The sequence below is a fragment of the Hippocampus zosterae genome, chromosome 11 (genome assembly GCF_025434085.1).
Source record: "Hippocampus zosterae strain Florida chromosome 11, ASM2543408v3, whole genome shotgun sequence".
Classification (NCBI taxonomy): Eukaryota; Metazoa; Chordata; class Actinopteri; order Syngnathiformes; family Syngnathidae; genus Hippocampus; species Hippocampus zosterae.
In genome coordinates, this window is record NC_067461.1 from 4,675,124 (window position 1) to 4,696,717 (window position 21,594).

General features: G+C 44.7%; 1 protein-coding gene across 2 annotated transcripts in view; it reads right to left on the reverse strand.

Moving 5' to 3' along the window:
- Positions 1-19,926, reverse strand: part of sorcs3b (sortilin related VPS10 domain containing receptor 3b) — a 63,576-nt gene extending 43,650 nt beyond the window's left edge. Inside the window, exons 1-2 of one of the 2 annotated variants that reach the window (XM_052079395.1) lie at positions 19,836-19,926; positions 18,932-18,993 (exon numbers count right to left, since the gene is read on the reverse strand). In XM_052079395.1, the coding sequence (XP_051935355.1) occupies positions 18,932-18,967 (36 nt within the window). In that variant the 5' untranslated portion in view covers positions 18,968-18,993; positions 19,836-19,926. Of the gene's footprint in view, positions 1-14,508; positions 15,079-18,931; positions 18,994-19,835 lie in introns of those variants that run through there. The other variant, XM_052079394.1, reaches the window with a different exon arrangement.
- Positions 19,927-21,594: the final 1,668 nt, after the last annotated feature.

Sequence of the window (21,594 nt, forward strand, 5' to 3'; positions counted from 1 at the left end):
TCTCATGAATAATCAACAGCTTGAGTACAGTACCGGATATGACGGCGAAGAATAAACATTCCAGGTGAGAATCTCTGGGGAGGAACCTTCAGCTTGTTGCCTCCTCAAAAAAAAAACGGACGACTAACAAGTCACTCTCAAGGTATCAACGGGCAAACGTAGCGAGCTTCAACCAAACCAAAGTCCCCTTCGCTTGTCAGCTGACTTCAGGTTAGTTAAGGCGGTAAAAACCGGACTGAATTAAACATGACAGGAACCAAACGTGCGTCTCGAGCCATCGCAGCAGCTCCGAGATGCAGGCAAGCTAGAAACCACAAAGGAACCACAAGAAGACTTTTTTTTTTTTGCCCTCTATAAGGATTTGAGCTACTATACGTTCACAAGTCCAAGGAGGAGAGGAAAACAAAGCACGCAACGGCGCGGTTTTCTTTGAAAATCAGATACTGTCACGTAGCAAGGTGTCGGTGGACCCCAAAAAGCAGGCAGGATGGAGGAGCAGGATGTATTTGAAGAAGTGTATTAAAACAGAGAAAACTAAATCCAAAACAAACATAGTCCAAAGTAGGAAAACAAAAATCACAACTGAAGCTAAAACAGAACCGTGACCAAAACATGACCGAAACAAACCTGACAGCAGCAAACAAACGGCAACAAACAAACATGACGGTAGCCAAGAGCAAACAGCAACAATGACCCGACAATGAGTGGTCGGGCTGGGAGTCCTTTTAAAGCACTAATTACCTAATGACCAACAGGTGTGCAGCTGCAGCGGGAGCCCTACAGTGCCCCCTGTTGGTCCCAAACCAAATCATGACAGATACAAATAGATTTATATGAGACAAAATCAGAAGTCCAGCTTTGAATGTAGATATGTTGAACAACTCAAGACAGAGCAGCTTTTGTTCGGGTGTGACGCTTTGTCATCAGGGAGGTGTTCGGAGTAGAGCTATAGCTGCGCTGTACCGAGAGGAGCCAGGGAGGTGCCATCTGGCTCGGGCATTTGGTTAGGGTGTCTCCTTGGGTACGTCCCATCGGGAGGAGGCCTCAGTGACGACCGAGGACACGCTATGTCTCCCGGCTGGCCAGCGAACACTGCGGAAAAGTTGGATGAAGTGGCTGGGGTGGGCAGGGAAGTCTAGCCAAAGCTGCTGATTAGCGGAAGAGAATACAACCTCTTGTTTTCCCATCGTTGGCCCAGATTATTTCCCCACAGAATAGTTGCTCACCATCCTGAAGACAGAGCAGCTTTTGTTCGGGTGTGACGCTTTGTCATCAGGGAGGGGCTCGGAGTAGAGCTATAGCTGCGCTGTACCGAGAGGAGCCAGGGAGGTGCCATCTGGCTCGGGCATTTGGTTAGGGTGTCTCCTTGGGTACGTCCCATCGGGAGGAGGCCTCAGTGACGACCGAGGACACGCCATGTCTCCAGCGAACACCCATGATCTCACCCCGGAAAAGTTGGATGAAGTGGCTAGGGGGCAGGGAAGTCTAGCCAAAGCTGCTGATTAGCGGAAGAGAATACAACCTCTTGTTTTCCCATCGTTGGCCCAGATTATTTCCCCACAGAATAGTTGCTCACCATCTTGAAAAGAAATCCCCTAACCAGGCTTTTGCCGATTTTGCTCGGAGGGATTTAATCAAATGACGCCGGATTATCGTTACGCGCGCACTCCATGTTAGCGTCAGCCGCTCGACCAGGTCAGGAAGTTCCTAATTTCCTTCGGTGATCAAGGCACTGCACTCCCAACTTAACTTATTCTGATGCCAGTCTTCAGCTCTCCATCATTACTGCTCTGACGAGAGCAGCGAATCGATTAAGGATAAAATACATCATAAGAAAAACAGACGTTATCTAAATAATTCAGATGCCCGCAGAGCCGGAATGCGTTTGCGTCCATTATCAGACGCGACAAGCTGGCAGGGAATCGTCGCTCACCTCGTCGCGTTACCTTTCATTTCGTCTCGGAGCGCCTTTTGTTTCCTCAAGTAGTTCCGTCGCGAGGAGCGCTAAGTCATTTCGACAACCGCCGGCTATCATGAGTAAACTCATTAACATAGTTTTTCCACACGTGGAGAACATCACAGGAAGTCACGCGACGTTCCAAATTCAACCCATTTGCATAGATTTCATGAAACCTTGACAGAGGAACTCGAGATGCTCTGCCAACGTCAGGAAGAATCGAACAACGCCGTGCCGAACGAGCCCCCCAACCACTGCAAAACAAACACCCTTGAAGGAAAATAGCATGATCGAAGGGAGGCTAACTGGACCAAATTGATTGTTTGTACTTTTCCTAGGTGAAGACACACCGGTGAGGCAGTTTTTTTGTTGTTGTTGTTTTGTTTTGTTTTGTTTTTTTTTCATCAAATGAAGCCTTACACGTGTCCCGGGAGACGGCGTGTCATCTGCCGGGCGCTGCGTTTGCTCATCCCCGTGATTTCCTGAGCGCAGGGGTTTTGAGCTTGAGAGGTTTCGGCAATCAATTCAGTCCATTATGTTGAGGAGCAAGGGAGGGGGGGGGGGGGGGGTAAAATTAATGAAATGGTCCCACTGTGGGGGGCTTTTACTTCAAATACAGCTCCATTGTGGCAATCCAACGCCGCCAAAAAACAAACAAACAAACAAAAAAAACAGACAATAAAACCGCCGTCTACCATTAAACAATGTGATTGCGACGCTACTACCTCCTTCTCCAAAAGTAGGCGGCTGGACGAAGAGCCATGAATCAGGTTTAATGGACGCACGTCAATCTTTGAGTGGCTTTTACGACATTTAAAAAAAAGTGCAAACAAATTTGAAGGCAAAACCATTAAAGAGGACAAAAGCCGGAGCTCCTATCGACTTGTGAAACGAAAACCTTTGATGTCACTTGACAAAGAAGGCACAGCTATTTTGGAAAACAGCGGGAATGACTCGAGCGAGGCTAATCGGCCTTCTTCTCTACCGGCATCGTTTGAATGCATCTCGCCCAAAAAAAAATGTAATAAAAAGAAAAGATGACACATAGATAGGGTGACCCGCTCTTAGCATTGCGGCTAATTTACATCATAATGGCCGAAACACTGAATTTCGCCTGAGACTTGAAGGTGAGGCTAGGTGAAGATGCAGGAGCACTTTCAACTGACACACTACATAAAAGCCACAAGGTAAGCAGAGCTGCGTTGATTTTTGCAGGACGCACAGATTACCATCAATTGACAGCCTTTGCATCTATGATAGCAAGAGATTTACTCATATTTATGAATTAAGGGTTAGGGTAGGTAACAGGTGGAACTATTTTTGGAACCGTCATAGCTATAAATTGTAAAATCCGTATTGCGTCAGCTTTTGGAGGTCATACTTGAAAACCGTCCATCCATTCATCCATCCATCCATTTTCCACCGCTTATCCGGGGTCGGGTCACGGGGGCAGCAGCTTTAGGAGGGAAGCCCAGACTTCCCTCTCCCCAGCCACTTCTTCGAGCTCGTCCTGGCGGATCCCGAGGCGTTCCCATGCCAGCTGGGTGACATAGTCTCTCCAGCGTGTCCTGGGTCGTCCTCGGGGTCTCCTGCCAGCGGGACATGCCCGGAACACCTCACCAGGGAGGCGTCCAGGAGGCATCCTAATTAGATGCCCGAGCCACCTCATCTGGCTCCTCTCGATGTGGAGGAGAAGCGGCTCTAGGTGACGAGCACAGAAGTCCAATAACAAAACACCACTCGAGTTATGTCAAAAATCTGACACGTTAGAAACAACGTACAGACATTTTTTTGGAAATCATCGTCAAAAACAAAAAGCCGTCTAGGACTCAATTTTACCCCCTCAATTCATGCGGTCTTATCAGGGCTCATGTGTGCCTCGTAGTTGGCATTCTTGAGGCTTTAAGTGCAGCTACTCGTAATCATCGAGCTAACAAAATCTTTCCTCAGCATTAGCCAAGCAGTACGTAGCCACTCTCTAGGGATCCGAAACAGAATATCGGTATACAAAAAGGTCTTCTCCAATTGTTGACACTCAGTTGGACTTTAAGAGAAGGAATGACTCCTATGTTCTGAAGATACCCGGTCGCAGTTTCGATTGGGTCTCCGACTCGAGATGACGCAGCGACTCATTATTTCACCTTTCCCGACTGAGGCGTTACAAAGGATTATTTCTATTTCTAGGTACAAAACTGTTTAGCATTTTGGAGCCATTCAATGGAACGCAGACAAAACTTTTCACAGAGACTTCGAAGTGGCTCTGAGCGGAAGCCAAATTGACTTTGTTTTGTGTTTTTCTCTGGCTTGCCTATTTGGATCAGAAAACTGGCTTGAGTCTAAAAAAGGATAACCAACGTGAAGTTGGAATCTCATTTAGGCTAGACAGTGTTGGCGCTTGTAAGTGTTTTAGTAGTTCACAAGGGCGGCGTTCACATTACTTTATAATTCAAAGGGGGGTTGCGATGGGGTTGCAATTGTTTTGAGAAACGCTGACCTACTTCTCCCCCCCTCCCACCCTCATAATTTATTTTGTTACTTTCACCGTTGCGTGTCATTTGGCTAATTACATGTGTACAAGTGCAGAGAAGCGCGCCGTTGCATCAGTCTGCAGCCAAACTACTAAAACAAGAGTCTTGAGGGTCCGATTATCAAGGGAAGAACTTTCTCCCTGACATTTGAGTGTGAAAAATAAAGTAAATTTTTGTTTCATTTTGAGGACGACAAGCATACTTTAATCAGCAGACCCGAATTTGTGAGTCAAAGTCTTTTTACCTATCAGTTTAACATTTCATGCAAATCGAATCATATCAGCCGGGATGCATTTCATCAGTCAAGTGTGTGTGGGTTCTCATCCAAATTTAATAGGAGCATAATACAGTAGAACGGCGACTCATTAAAAGGCCAGGTTGATTTATTTTAAAATATGTTTAAAAAAATAATAATAAATAAATAAGAGTGAGAGGAAGCTACAAATAAAAGATGGATGATAAACTAATCTCGATGGCGGATGGATTAAAGAAACATAATAACCTTTATAGTGGTGCACACTAATCATAATTGCACAAATCTACAAATGAACGTGGCAAGCCGACAAAACAGACACTTTCAGGAACAACAAATCACTGCAAAGTGCACGTGACGCTGAAACACCCGGTTCAAGTATTAATATTGTACAGATGTACAATCCGACGTTTTATTATTTCATGACACGCAGTGGAACAAATTTGGTGTGGAACCAAAGTGATCTGTCAGAATTTGCCTCTTTTCACAACAGATGCTAACGTAAATAGCAAGTAGCTTTTAGCATTATGGCTAGTTACTAGCATGAAAATGACTAGAGAAGCACTTTGCTGAATGAAATACCAAATTCCATGCAATAAGGTCTTTTCGCAACCTATGCTAACCTTAATAGCATGTAGCTTTTAGCATTATGGCTAGTTACTAGCATGAAAATGACCAGAGAAGCACTTTGCAGAATGAAACACCAATTTCCATGCAATAAGGACTTTTCGCAACCTATGCTAACCTTAATAGCATGTAGCTTTTAGCATTATGGCTAGTTACTAGCATGAAAATGACTAGAGAAGCACTTTGCTGAATGAAATACCAATTTCCATGCAATAAGGTATTTTCGCAACCTATGCTAACCTTAATAGCATGTAGCTTTTAGCATTATGGCTAGCATGAAAATGACCAGATGAGCACTTTGTAGAAAACCTCAAAATGATGTGTGGCACAAAAAATATTCCACATTCATATCAGGAGCCTTCAAAAAGCAGAGTACTTTTTTTTTATTTCATAATGAAACATAATTGTACAACAGCTAATTAGCCCAAACAGGACTGCTAAAATGTTCCCAAAATATTGTTAAATCAATGTTTTAAGAGTGCGACAGTTTGAATCCACAACACATTAATTGCCTTTTTACGTGATGAAATGACATTGAATTGAGAACGAGTTGGACTCCGTTAATCTTCGGCGGTTTCACTGCACGCCAAAACTTTTAATGATGCGTGAAGTTCAATACAGTTTGATATGTTGCGGTATTTAAATAAAGCTTATTCGTGTCGCATCCCGCTTTGATGAAGGCTGGCATTTACCCCAATAATCGTTCATCAGGCTAATGCGTCTGTCATGTTGTTCGCCAACAAAGGTTTTGATTTACAATTTGTCTCCATGTCTCAATAACCTTGGATCCATATTCATTCCCTCTTTTCGGAACGCTCGTTTGGGCTCGAACTTTTTTGCTTTTCAAAGTAAAAGCAGCCTGTCATTTTAAAGGATTTGCACCAAGAAAAGCGATTGAGTGAACTTTATTTGTTTGTTTATGTGTCACTGTATGCTTGGAAGCTCTCCATCATCATCATCATCATCGTTGATTTCGCCGCAGCCTTATGTGGCACATCAGATCGCCCCGATTTTGCACGTTTATAGCAAAATATTCAACCAAAACATGTCATAACAAAAGTCCACTAGCTCATGCTAACATCAAATTAGCGGCAACACATGCAAACATCTGACGACAAAACTCACAGGCGTATGTTCACTCTCTGCTGTGCGAACAACAAATATGACTGGAGATTAGTTAGGGACCTTCTCTGCCTCGCCTTCTGGCATCTGAATCACACTGCATCCTTTCCGGTAGACCTGACTGCTGACTGGCATGTCGTGGCACACTGAAAGTCCGAAATTTTAAATTCAGACCTGACTGTACCGTGGACCCTGGCATACTTGGGGGTTGGCGCCTGTAAATTCATCTATTCACTGTTTTTAATTTTTTTTTTTACCCAAGTTTTTTCTATTTTTTTTTTATTATTTTGTTTTTGTGGTTTTTGTTTTGGGTTTTTTTTTTTGAGGGGGGGAAGGGGGCTCACTCCTGCTTTCCATAAAAACGGCTTATGGAGGTGTATCCCTGTTTTTTTTCAAACTTTTTTTTGGGGGGGGGGGGGTTAAAATTATAATTTGTTTTCCATTGTATTTACAACTGTCCACTTTACACTGAAAAGCCATTAAAAAAATCAGCAATATGCACTAACGACTAACCGCAATATTAAGGGGGAACTGTGTAACCCAAAAACGACACAGCCTTATGTTGGTTTGATTGAAATGACCTCCGGTGGCCAAAATCTGCAATTATTTTTCCTTTTGAATGAGCGCCATGCCTCTCTAATGTAGCATATTTAGCCCCTCTTTAACTTGCCACGGATTTGCTCAGATCTTGTTTTTTTTTTCATGTGTTTTGTTTTTGTTTTTGTTTTTTTCGGCAAACAGGTTTGTGAATACGTCAGTGACATCAAGCTCACATGGACGGAGTACTATATATGCGAGCATTTCGAAAAAGCCCCAATTCAGATCAGAGGATATTCCCATTCAGATTTGACGCACATCGGAGTTTTGAGTTTTGAGAGCAAAAAAAAAAAAAAAGATTCTGTTTTGAATCATTGCATCATTAACACTTGCAGTGTTAATTCAGCCCAAGTGACTGTCAGTGTGTGATTTGCATCTGCCGTAATGTTTAAAGGTGGCTTGCCGCTCTGGTACAGTCAAGTTCATTCATTCATTCATCTTCCGAGCCGCTTGATCCTCACTAGGGTCGCGGGGGGTGCAGGAGCCTATCCCAGTTGTCTTCGGGCAGTAGGCGGGGGACACCCTGAATTGGTTGCCAGCCAATCACAGGGCACACAGAGACGAACAACCATCCACGCTCACACTCACACTCACACCTAGGGACAATTTTTAGAGTGTTCAATCAGCCTGCCATGCATATTTTTGGAATGTGGGAGGAAACCGGAGCACCCGGAGAAAACCCACGCAGGCCCGGGGAGAACATGCAAACTCCACACAGGGAGGCCGGAGTTGGAATCGAACCCGGTACCTCTGCACTGTGAAGCCGACGTGCTAACCACTGGACAGTCAAGTTTGACAGATCAAAAAGAACATTTTTCTGTGGATTTCTTTTTTTTAAATATACCGAGCTAAATTCTCTTGTCTTAGGTGTCACTTTTCAGTAAAGTGATCACAAAAGCAGGCATTAGAAAGTGTGTTTTAATAAGTTTAGAGGTGTTTAAAGCATGTGGGAGGGGTAAAACTATCTTTAAAGATAGTTGGTGGGGGTGGGTGGGGGGTTGCGGTTGGAGCCCCTCCAAAGAGTGTTGCTATTTGTATGCAGTCCATTGAAATGTACATGGGTCATAAAGTCCCCCAAAATTCACTACCGTCATTAAAGTGGAATGCCCCCCTCACCCCCCTCCAGTGTAAAGTCAGCACAGCAGCGAAGCCCTCATCAAGCGTTAATGAAGTCATCTCCGGATGTGATTTTCAAACTCGCAAGCTTCCCCAATCAAAATAACGCATAAATTTGTTTTCGCAACCTAATCACAGAGTTACCGCCGACCACCCCGCAATCGTTATTAAACTAATTAATCACATGCAAACCTGTCAAATGGGCTCCCATGCCCACTTTTTGTGGCTTTGATTAATTAATTGAAGCATAAGCGTGGAAGTTGTGGGCGGGTGCGTGCTCACGGAGGCAGAAGCAAATCAAGCAGTGAGCATTAAATTGAAGGTAGACCCTGATATGCACTTTGGGCTAAAAACTACAGTCTGAGTGCAGACAACGCTGACGTGATACATGCACGCATTCCCAGAGCACGAAAGATTCATGAAAAAAAAGGAGCTCGAGTGACTGCGCTTTGAGGAGCATAATAAAATGGTAATTCTTTGAATTATTTCTCAAGGGGCGTCGGGTCAAAAGAAGGTCAACTTAAACCTGAAGCCAGCACCTTCAAGGTAAACCGCAGCCATTTGTCTGAGGAGTCGCACAAAAACGGTGGCCGCTCTGGTGGCACCTTGTTGGTCTGCGGACACCTGCAGCGTCCCTCCAACTCGGGGACGCTGTTTCCATCAGCGATTTACAATCACATCAGTGGGCAGCGAGGCCCCTCAAGGATCCATGACGAGCTGGATTAATGAGCACGTGTGACGTGGTGACACCCAGAGGAGGAAGAACTGAAATGTCTCAGGACCACAAAAAAAAAAAAAAAAGGACGAGGAAAACACATGGAGAGTACGGATGGACATTAAATACATTTGTAATCGTGAGCACGATTTTGTCAGCTGAGATTTAATGAATATGATTGTTGGTGATCTTTTTACACTTTTAAAGCGCGGGACTTGCTGCAAATAATCAGATGCTTTGTCAACCAGTAGTCAGCCAGCCAGCAGGGGGCGATGCATGGCTAAGTCTTTGATAAGTTCAGCAAGTGATGCCATTGATTAAGAGCGCATTCATTCACATTCAGTTAGCCCTTCGTGAGTTTTAAATTCCTGCGTAAATAAATTTCATCATTATTTATTCTAAAATGAAGATCCATTCATTTTAAAACTACATGTCGCGTTCAAGTCTTTTCGTATTTTAAAAAAAGTAGAAATAGAACGAACCCCTGAATACTCACAACTTTGGCAGTCACAGAGTCAGCTGTTCATAATTTTGTTTTCAAGATTTTTTTTTCTCAAATATTTTTGGGGGCGGAACTTCCTTTTTGTGCTTATGATGAGTTTTCAATCACGGACCGACCGACTTGACCGTTATCTCTGCAAATAGCAACGGGCAGCTGCACAGATAATGCAAATGATGAGACTCGTGAATGACCCTCAGCTCCTGAATCGGTGAGAACCATTCGAAAGTCAAATATACTTCTCTGGGATTAGACAGTAAAGCGCTGATAATTATTTTTAGTTCTTATTTTACCATGCGAGCACATGGTGGGTTCGTGGTTAGCATGTCTGCATTCCAGCTGTGAGGATCTGGGTTTGAATCCTGGCTGCAGCCTTCCTTTTTTTTCATTATGGAACCATTTAGAGTCCTGAGATTCGAACCAAAAACCTCTCAACCTCTCAAATTCTGATTCGACGTTCGTATTTTGTGGCTAATTTGCACACCGCTCTCGTAACGACGCTGTTATTGTTAGCCTGCTTGTCTATGGAGTTTCCCCATTGTGCGTTTGCATTTAGGTTGCAGCGGCTTTATGGTTGTTTTAAATATTATAATTCTCTTTGTTTTAAGTTTAATTTGAGAGTAAATGTCAGCTGAGAGTGGTAGGAAACAGCTTGCAGCAGTTTTCTTGAGGAATCCAAATTAATTATATCTGTCCGACTGCCACTGTTTGTTAAATGCGTTGTGTCACATGCCTTCTGCATTTTGTTAAACGAGTGCTTCTCTTACACAGTCTACAAACTGTGCATTGTTCACTCTGAAAGAAGAAAGGCTCTTTATTTTCAGCTCGTGTCGGATCTCATTAGCTTGTGCAGGTGTAGCTCACGTTGTCGGATATGAAGTGAGATACTGAGGTACACCCCCGTGATGATGACAATCACAAAGGCAATTTTCTAACACAGGATGCCACAGGGGTGGAATGTTGAAATACTAAAAGCACTCCTCACTGATTTCTATCAACTATTCAGGATCCGAAATCTACTGCTCCCCCCCCCCAAAAAAAAATTGAAGGGAATATTAAAACAGCACAATGCAAGTCCAAGTCCAAGTGTTCCCTTTATATATTTTTTTCAAGCAATTTGGGTTGACGTCAAGGCCATGTAAAAGTGTGCGACAACTGAATTAATAGCGAAGAAATACAGTTGATATCCAGTGAGAAGAAAAACTGGACTGAACACAATGGCGATTCAATGCACTCCTCATCAACGCCTGGTGTGAATTGGGAGCGCCTTCCATTTGATTTTTACGGATCAAAGAGTCACCATGCAAGGTTTGCCGTGTTAAATGGAATGGGCCGACTTCTCTAACGAAGTGGCTTTAAACACACGTGTCCTCCAGTAACGTTGCCATTTCCACACCTTCTTTTATTGTCTGTTCATAGGAATGTGATTATAGACAAGAAAAAAAATGGCCTCGCTCTGATTTGGTATGCTCACGTCGCCACCACCTGAAAACATCTCATCTGGACTCCCGGGAGATTCGAGGCAAGGGGGACGTCAGAGCTGACAGATTGCTTCGACTCGCATCACCTTTGGACAAAACGAGACATTTAGCTGCATGCGGCAAATAAAGACTCTCCGTCTCAAAGATATGTGGACGATCTTTCGTGCAACATAAAAGTATAATTGCGGCAACAAAAGCAAGGGAGAGGGCAGGGCTATCAATAAGGCTCGCTTCTTATCTGCATCACTGCGTTCTCACTTTGCTCGGCTGTCTTTCCAGGCGGAACGGCGTCCAAGTCCCATTGGGACCAGCAATTTACTCACATGCCAATAACATGTTGATCACCTGACCCTCACCCGGTGTGAAGTGGAGGCCTGGAGGGGGTTCGATGAGGAGGGTCAGCAAGGTCCCTCAAAAGCCACATGCGCTCATGTGCTTTAAAAAAAATAAAATAAAAAATCCACGCGGTCATATCATAGCTCCTGAGCATCGGCGCGAGGCAGATGATTGAAATATTGATTTGCGCAGCAAGACATCTGCAGCCAAGTGGCGCCTTTTATTTATTTTTGACACAACTAATGGCGCACAGGAGCACACGTCATGATATAAATCTCCAGACCATGTTGTCAGCATACATACACACAAAAGGGATGGCCACATGATTTATCGGGAATGGGCAACATGTGACTATATTGAATGTAGCCTTGACTAATTGAAAAAGAAAGAATTTTGTTTTAAAACATTTTTTAAAGTTCTCATAAAATATGATAGGTAGAGATAGATAGATAGATAGATAGATAGATAGATAGATAGATAGATAGATAGATAGATAGATAGATAGATAGATAGATAGATAGATAGATAGATAGATAGATAGATAGATAGATAGATAGATAGATAGATAGATAGATAGATAGATAGATAGATAGATAGATAGATAGATAGATAGATAGATAGATAGATAGATAGATAGATAGATAGATAGATAGATAGATAGATAGATAGATAGATAGATAGATAGATAGATAGATAGATAGATAAACTAGCTTACAAGACAGATAGATAGCTTACGAGTTAGCTTGCTAGCTAGCTAGCTATTTAGCTAGCTAAATAGATAGACAGCTATTAAACCTGCGATGTTGATATGTCGTTCATCAGGAATTCATAAAATAAATTTAAAAATGACGAATGATAACTAAACTAGTGGCCGAAGATCATTTGTTTATGAAAACTAGTCGCCGAACTCCACGCAGGATAAGGTTTGGCTGTGTCAAGCCTAATGAAGAAAAGTGCTAAACAAAATTGATGCATGGGAATTGTTTCTTCTTTTTTTTTTAAATAAAGATGAGATCATCCATCCTTATATAAATAATGATTCATTGGCATATATTTTCCTGAGGAATTGCAGTTGGAATGTAAACACTACCAGGAAAAAAATCAACTCCTCAAAATTATTTTAAGCATGTAAAAACATAGGAACAACTGTTATTCTAAGTACACTCGTGACAAAAGGAAAAAAGACAATTTAAACATAACGTAAAAAGAAGGTTGAATTTACTCAACTTTATTTCGTCATGTGGTTGCAAAACATAAAATCATCTGGACATTTTTCAATTAGATGACTAATCTACTTTTCGAAAATTACCTGGATCCAGAGGATTTTGTTTCATGCAACCACTTGAGATAAAACGGAGTCAATTCAACACTTTTTTTCAGTGTACAGATAAAACAAAACAAACACAGTCACACAATTTGGCTGCTTCAAGGCAAAATTACAGACTTCCTGTTCAACTTTAGCCATGGAAACTTTTTTTGTACGTCATGCTAAGATAGATAATGACAGTCAAACGAATGCACCAGTTTTTCAAATATTCCAAAGTGAGTTTTGGGACAAACAATTTCTTTAAATTCTGTGAAATCCACTTACTCCGCCAACAGCCGATTATACATAAACAATTCCAAGTGTGCCTTTGCACAAACTGGTGGTCTACAAGTAGATCATATTACAGAATCCAAGAGCTCTAAAAACGATTCATCTTGCTTGTGTATCCTTGACACTCGTCTTATGAACATGTGCCATTTTTTGACCGGCAAAAGGTCTCAAGAGTTACCTTGCGGTCCCATAATTGCCGCAATGGAGTCCATTAGTGTACAAGAAACGGAACTTGACTTGAGTCGCCGTACGAGCAGTTAGGCGTGAAGTCACGGGGGGGGGGACTTTGTGATCAGTTCTCCCAATCAAGCCTGAATCAATGTAATTAAAAGGTGCTTTCATGTTTCAGAGCGATCGGAACACCGATTGGCATCAAATCTGCGCCTCTTTCTCCATTACATTGTCATCCCGCCCGCTGTGAGCGATCACATCTTTTCTCACATCTGAGGCAAACTCCAAACTAGAGCACGGACCACCGCAATGAAGTCATTTTCCTCCACACCCCGCCTCTTAGATTGGAACTATTATCAGTCATTTACATCGGACGTTGCCCGAGCTCCAACATCTAGTCATAAAATGCCATCAATTTTCTCACTGCAGCCTCGGGAGCACTTTTGGGACTGCGGGAAGGGTTCCGAGTGTATAAATCTAAAATGATGTGCGGGAAGACTGACAAGCCCATCAGTGATGATCCAGTGAACAGTGTCCCACAGTACAAAAAGGCCATCTTTGCTCAAGACGTCTCATGGCAGCAACGCATATTTCACCGCATCGCCCACAAATCAGATCATCTCAGGTGCATTTTAAGGATTTATTGACGGGTAAATAATGCATCAAGAGGAACATAAAAAGGACGTCAACCTCAAAAGTGAATACAACAACAGTATCTCAATCCTGTGAAGTCATATTTGCATTTTGGGGGGGATAATATTGGGTTATTTTTACCATTTCTAGGACACCAATATATTCAGTTGTGGCCCTGATTCATGTTGCTGCCACACACAATTGTGCCCACTGAGCTTTGGCGCTTACCTGAGGGGGGGAAACAACAACAACAACAAAAAAAGCAGACGAGCTGCTTCCAATTTGCGCAAGGATACCGTTTTAAAATCTTTCTGCGGGATTACCACAAATCTACACAACGACATGCCGTTGCCAAGGGTGGGGACTAAGGGTCAACTAAGTGACACTCGCGTGTCGCCTCAGATGAATTCGGCCCCAAAGGTCAAACTTTCTCATCTTGATTGGAGTTACAGTGAGAGATGCCGCTTGATTGTTTCCATGCATAATTGATAAGAGTGCGATTGCCTCCCAAACACCTGCCATCCCATAAGCTCTGCTGTCATAAATTCTCCAGCGGGGTTTTAAATGGACGTTTTAAAGTCGCTTTACGTTGGAATAGAAGATGACGGCTACGGCAGTTTTGGCTGCGAAACCGCAGTTCCCTTTACGCGCAGTCGCGCACACATTTAGCACCGCTTTTTACGAGCAGATGCACTCGATGGTGCATATTGCGCAAAGAAACAACACGTGTTGCTCGTTTCGAGATGTTATTGGACAGAAACGTTGCGATATTTGGAGCCGAATGCGCCTTTTACGCACAGAGACCGTCCGTGCGTAAAAATCCAATGTGGATAATAAGGTTAGAATGTTAAATGCGTAGGGGCAGGGGGGACTCACGCTGCTGTTGTGTCCGGACCAGTGAACCATCGCCTGGTTGTGTGCAGAATCTCCCGACAGAGCGAAAGTGGAAGTGTCCAGGTGCGGATCACTTTGCCTCGGGTGAGCACCTTTGGCTTCCTCGCCCGCGCGCCGATATTCGGTTCTGTAGCTGGGAGCCCCTCGGACGCTCCTTCGAAGCACACGTTTTCTCTCAGAAAACGCCTTTCCTTCAATCGGCTCCGTTTTCGGTGCCTCGGTCCCGACCCGCGTCTTTTCACGCCACTTTGGCTCGGAGTTGTCGTCCAAAAGTTGAATCGAGACTCCCGAGTACGCTTCGTCGCGGCCAACGCGAGACTCCAAACGGTAAAACCGCCTGTCCGCTGTAAAACTTATTCCCGCTCGCACCCCAAACTTGGCGTGAAAGACGTGCAGGAGCAGGGCGAACGAAAGAGAAAAAGTACCACAACGCCATAGTCCCATTGTGCTCGATTCTTCCACCCGGGGAGTCTCGATCGCAACTTGTCAAATATTCACGGTTGCATTTGTGCGCGTGAGAGGAGGAAGAAAAAAAAAGAGCCAATCGGCGGGGGTCGGGGGGGCTGTGGAGGGTGGGAGTGAACCACTGTGCGTAATCCAGGACTTGGAACAAAGTGATGGAACGGTTGGGGAGGTGCTGCTGTGCGTCAAGCGGGCGCGCTGGTGGAGGGAAGAGTGAAAGCGCCCCGCAGCAAGCCTCGGTGCCGCATCACCGCACGCTTGCTTGGACGCGACATGGGGAGGGGATGTGTGAGGAGGCAAAACGCACCACATGATTGCTGAAATGGTTCCATTGTCATTGTGGTGACAAGATCATTTGAAGCAGTCACGAAAATCCACCCCCCCCCCAAAAAAAAAAACAATTGGATGCAAAAATTGCGAGACGACAATGCTACGGCTTGAAGCGCGCACAGCTGTGTACTTTTCCACCCGCGTTCTTGGTTAGATTTATCTACTTTTTATTTAAATGGATTAAGCCGGCACTAGGAAAAGCCCCCCGGACTCGTAACGTCCCCAGAAACAAGAGCTTTGAAGTCCTATGATCTGTCTTGTGTGTGACTCCTGGTGCCACTGTGCAAAGCATCAAGTATCCCAACTGTTTTATTTCATTTTATTTTATTTTTTTAATATGAGCACAATTATTCATTCATTCATTCATCTTCCGAGCCGCTTGATCCTCACTAGGGTCGCGGGGGGTGCTGGAGCCTATCCCAGCTGTCTCCGGGCAGTAGGCGGGGGACACCCTGAATCGGTTGCCAGCCAATCGCAGGGCACACAGAAACGAACAACCATTCGCACTCACACTCACACCTAGGGACAATTGTAGAGCGTCCAATCAGCCTGCCATGCATGTTTTTGGAATGTGGGAGGAAACCGGAGCACCCGGAGAAAACCCACGCAGGCCCGGGGAGAACATGCAAACTCCACACAGGGAGGCCGGAGCTGGAATCGAACCCGGTACCTCTGCACTGTGAAGCCGACGCGCTAACCACTGGACTACCGGGCCGCCCTGTTTTATTTTATTTTATTTTTAATATGAGCACAATTATTCTTTTTCAATCTTCCCCGACTCAATTTACAAAGGATGACTTAAAGTAGACTTGCGTAATTGCCCTACAGATCAAAACAGCCGCCAGCTATCCTGATGGCGTCGAGTTAGTGGTTTCCATTACCATGGCGACCAGGGTGATTTTTTTTAAATAATTGAGAAGACTAACACGAGTGCCCACAAAGACTGTAAAAAAAAAACACCGATTGTTTCGCTTGCGCGAGCCGGGCCGCACTTCATCGCAGAAGCGAAGTAGCTTACGTTAAAATCGGGCATAATTTGAGGTAGTGCTGAAGAATACGTTTTATTTAACAGCAGTGGTGCGGGTGATGTTGGAAAGTGCATCCAATAGGAAGGAGGCTGGGAGAGTGATTTCAGAGTGCTATTTTGGCGCAGTGCTGGCATGAATATTGGAGAAAATGGAGGAGATGTAGACGTTAAATACATTTGTTGAGGGCGTCCGTTTTGGGGGCCTCAGTATTGCATCCCTGCTTTTTGCAGATGATGTGGTGCTGTTGGCTCCTTCAAACGGGGCTCTCCAACTCTCACTGGAGCGTTTCGCAGCCGAGTGTGAAGCGGTTGGGATGAAAATCAGCACCTCCATATCTGAAACCATGGTCCTCAGTCGGAAAAGGGTGGAGTGCCCCCTCCGGGTCGGGGAGGAGATCTTACCCCAAGTGGAGGAGTTCAAGTATCTTGGGGTCTTGTTCACGAGTGGGGGTAGGAGGGAGCGGGAGATCGACAGGCGGATCGGTGCAGCGTCTGCTGTGATGCGGACGTTGTATCGGTCTGTCGTGGTGAAGAAGGAGCTGAGCCAAAGGGCGAAGCTCTCAATTTACCGGTCGATCTACGTCCCAACCCTCACCTATGGTCACGAGCTATGGGTCGTGACCGAAAGAACGAGATCCCGGATACAAGCGGCCGAAATGAGTTTTCTCCGCAGGGTGTCCGGGCTCTCCCTTAGAGATAAGGTGAGAAGCTCAGTCATCCGGGAGGGGCTCCGAGTCGAGCCGCTTCTCCTCCACATCGAGAGGAGCCAGATGAGGTGGCTTGGGCATCTGATTCGGATGCCTCCTGAGCGCCTCCCCGGTGAGGTGTTCCGGTCATGTCCCACCGGGAGGAGACCCAGAGGAAGACCCAGGACATGCTGGAGAGACTATGTCACCCAGCTTGCCTGGGAACGACTCGGGATCCCCCCGGGAGAGCTGGAAGAAGTGGCTAGGGAGAGGGAAGTCTGGGCTTCCCTGCTAAAGCTGTTGCCCCCGCGACCCGGCGACGGATAAGCGGTAGATGATGGATGGATGGATGGATCGTTGTAGCCGTTACTTCGAAAATTGCCGACATGACCGCACGTCGGGATGGATGGATGGACGTTAAATACGTCTTTGTGGAAATCTAGCTCACGATTGAGCGTTAACTCTCAGTCCGACCATGACATCAGAATGGGATGCATCATTCCCATTTTCTTTCGCTCTCTTTTTATTTTATTTTATTAATATTTTTTTAACTGACTTGTATCTTTAAGATAGAGTACAATCCAATTAGTTGTAGTTATTTCCACTGCTCCGGTGACGGCGACTGCTACCTGCTACGATTGCCGCATATAACGCCAACGCTGCCTCCTACATGTCAAAGTTGGTACTACTATAAATGTGTTTGTGCTCGTCATCTAAAAAAATGGATTGGCCTACTTCAAACACGAATTAAGTTTGTAAAAATTGGTTTGTGTGTACCCTGGCGAATCATACTTGTCAATTGTGGAACATATCGATGAAAGCTGATAACGCTCCGCTTCGAACAACACTGCATCCCCGCTTAAGCTTTTGCCTTTGACACAACAGTGATTCAATTTAGCCCGACGGCCGCTTGCGACAACTGTATGGAAGCAATGAGAGTCTTTTCAAAATTCTGACACATGTAATGGAACCAAAAGCATCCTGAAAGAGATGAGTCCCCTCACAGCAATAAGCGTATCATTTTATGGAAATGGGGAAAAAAAAAAAAAAAACAAGTTTGCATCAGCCACCCACGAGAGACGCACGCGTGCGCTTCAAGGATAACAAGTGCATTCTTGTTTCACGGCAGTGAATAACTTGCCATGTAAAAGCAAGTTATTTACATGGAGACGTGAAAAGTCAACATTACGTCATGCCCGAAAGCTACAGCCAAGCATCCTGCTGCGACAAGTGGTGATGAAACCAATTTATGTGACTGAGGTCAGGTGCATCAAATGACCAGAGCACATTCCCCACTCACGGGGCACTTCATTAAGTACAGCACAATCTAATGAGATCCTGTACAAGAGCTCAATCCAGATATTAGTAGATTGCTCCCTGCAGATAAACAGTCCAGGAGGCAGAAGACAAACAAGAAGCTCATGTAAATTGGTCATCTATGAACCCGGCGTCCTCATACTGAGACGTCAATCTTGCCTCGCTCTCTCTCTCTCCACTACTAACAGCTACACGTGCACCACAAAAGGGTACACTCTTGCATGCTAAATGCCACTGTGCAAATGAGCTTTGGATATTTCAATTCAAAATGAATACCGCATTTCCTTCTGTCCTGTTATTTTAATTGTTGTCTTTATGTTCCTCGCAACAGTTGTGAAAAATGTGATTGAAATAAAAGGATCAATGTTAATTACCTGACAAAGTCCACTTGCAGTCAAACGGAGATGGAGACGCGTCACTTCCTGCTTTTCTCATCACCAGGTGTGCGTCCACCAATCAGACGGTGTCTAAGGGCTGTACCAAGTGTTGGGGAGTTGTTAACGCCTTTTTTAAAAATATATATATGAATTCTGGTTTACTATGTATGACTTTGAAAAAACATGTTAACAACACGTTTGCCTACCTGAGAAGTCAAGTGATTCCAAAGAGGTCGGGTCATTCTTGTTCAATAAGTTTCTTCATTCACTGTGACAATAAAACAGGAAATTAGTACGAGATTATATAATATCATCAGAAATCTGTGTTGCTTCAGTTAAGCCCCTCTGCACTCACACCCACATTTAGGGTCAATTTAGAGTAACCTGCCGTGCATGTTTTTAGAATGTGGGAGGAAATCGGAGTACCCGGAGAAAACCAACGCAAGCATGGGGGCACTCATACCCACATTTCAGGTCAATTTAGAGTAACCTGCCGTGCATGTTTTTAGAATGTGGGAGAAAATCGGAGTACCCGGAGAAAACCAACGCAAACATGGGGGCACTCATACCCACATTTCGGGTCAATTTAGAGTAACCTGCCGTGCATGTTTTTAGAATATGGGAGGAAATCGGAGTACCCGGAGAAAACCAACGCAAGCATGGGGGCACTCATACCCACATTTTGGGTCAATTTAGAGTAACCTGCCGTGCATGTTTTTAGAATGTGGGAGGAAATCGGAGTACCCGGAGAAAACCAACGCAAGCATGGGGGCACTCATACCCACATTTAGGGTCAATTTAGAGTAACCTGCCGTGCATGTTTTTAGAATGTGGGAGGAAATCGGAGTACCCGGAGAAAACCCACGCAAGCATGGGGGCACTCATACCCACATTTCGGGTCAATTTAGAGTAACCTGCCGTGCATGTTTTTAGAATGTGGGAGGAAATCGGAGTACCCGGAGAAAACCAACGCAAGCATGGGGGAGAACATGCAAACTCCACACAGGAAGGCCGGAGCCGGAATCGAACCCTGCACCTCCGCCCTGTGCTTACCAGTCGACCACTGTGCTGCCCTGGTGTATTGTAAAAATCTTAATTACATTCACTTACTCCAAGGCTGCATTGTGCTGCTCTGTGGATGAACTCTCACTTGCAAAAAGCAAGAATCTTCTGAGCAGGAAGAACAGCCTTTGTCGGTGGGGGAAGAAAAAAAAAAAAAAAAAAAAGAGCATTCACTGTCCTTGAAATCTGCAAGTACAAAAACAAGCCGATGCGCTGACACAAGGTCGTGACCTTTTAATCTCGTAGACGACAGAGAAAGTGCTGTCCGCTCTTGTCCTTCCCACTGGGATCATATCTTGGTCACCATTTTTTTTATTTTTATTTTTTTAAACGAGAGTCTCTTCCTGTACAGACAAAGTGAGATTCATACAAAGCGAAGGTTGCGGGGCAGCAGGTGCCCCTGATGCAGCTCAGCCACAACGGCAGACAACTCACTCTCTCCGCAGGCCATCCCTCGCTGGAACGCCTCGCCAATGAGGGGGTAATTGGACTGATCGCTCTCTGTTTATTCATTATGCCGCAAAGATGAAGTGGCTTGCTCCCAAATCAAACCGTAAGCGAGCTGGCAAAGGGAAATGGAGCCTCCTCCATCAGTGTCTTACCCTAAAATGTGTTTTGAGACGACAACGTGGCTCACGTCAGTTCAGTTTGTGTCTATTGTCGCCAGTTGAGAACGATCGTCGGGCGGGGGCATTTTAACCGGTACAGATTTGGTCTCATGTGTGAAATGAGGTGATTGTCTTGAAACCTTTTTAGGGACAGTGGTGACTTACTGTGGACAGCTTATCAATATTATCAGGTTAGAGGTTGTCGTTATTGGTGCATGAAAGGGTTAAGAAATTCAGGGCCTGGTGCGTATTCTTTTTTTTTTCTTTTTTTGGGCAGTCCAAGGTGACATCTACCTTTCGCCCGATATCAGTTGCAACCCGGATGGCTGCACGTACTGGATGGCCGGAAGCTAAAAGCTTAACCAGTGAAACAGAAACAGGAAAAAAAATCTGCCACTAATTGCAACAACTACATTCACCTCAATTACAAGTTGTATTTCAACTTATAATTATAATTGTTTCAGTGCCGGTCCGCTGAAATATGTCTTTACAGGGAAACCAGCCCATGGTGCAGAAATGGTTGGGGACCAAAAAAAAAATCACCGGTGATTTATCGACTTGGATTCGACTTTCAACGTATAAGATAAGATAAGATAAGATAAGATAAGAAACCCTTTATTAGTCTCGCAATGGAGAAATTCCCAATTCACAGCAGCAAAGTTATGAAAGGAAGAAGTAGAACAACAAAATATAGGAGCTGCTGGAAAGGCAGCCACTCTCGCGGCGCCATTTTGAAGTCAAAATAACAAAAAAAAACACAACACATAGGACACAGACAGTCGTGCAATCTTCACCAATTTTCTGCATATACTTTGTTGTCTGAAGCAGTTATAGATGAAAGAGGAGAGGATCAAAGTGTCCTTTCACCAGTGGATCAGAGGTGAAAATGTGCACACGTCTGCTACAAGCTAAGTTTTGAAAGCAAAAACGAAGCTGTAGCATCCATTGACGAAAAGAGATTAGTTCACTTCTCCTGTCCCACGTAATCCGCTTCAAACTCCAAGCCGCGACTCCCAGTTCCAAATCCGCATCGGCGCTCCGCGCTAACGCTCCTTTCTTCTCATCGTCGGCTCCTCAAGCCTTACGTCCATCCAGCCGCAGACCGTTCAACAGCACCGATCTCTCCGCTGAACAAAGCGGGGCTGTGAAAAATGCTGCCCATTACAGGCGCAAGACACAAGCGCCCTGGGACTGTCCAA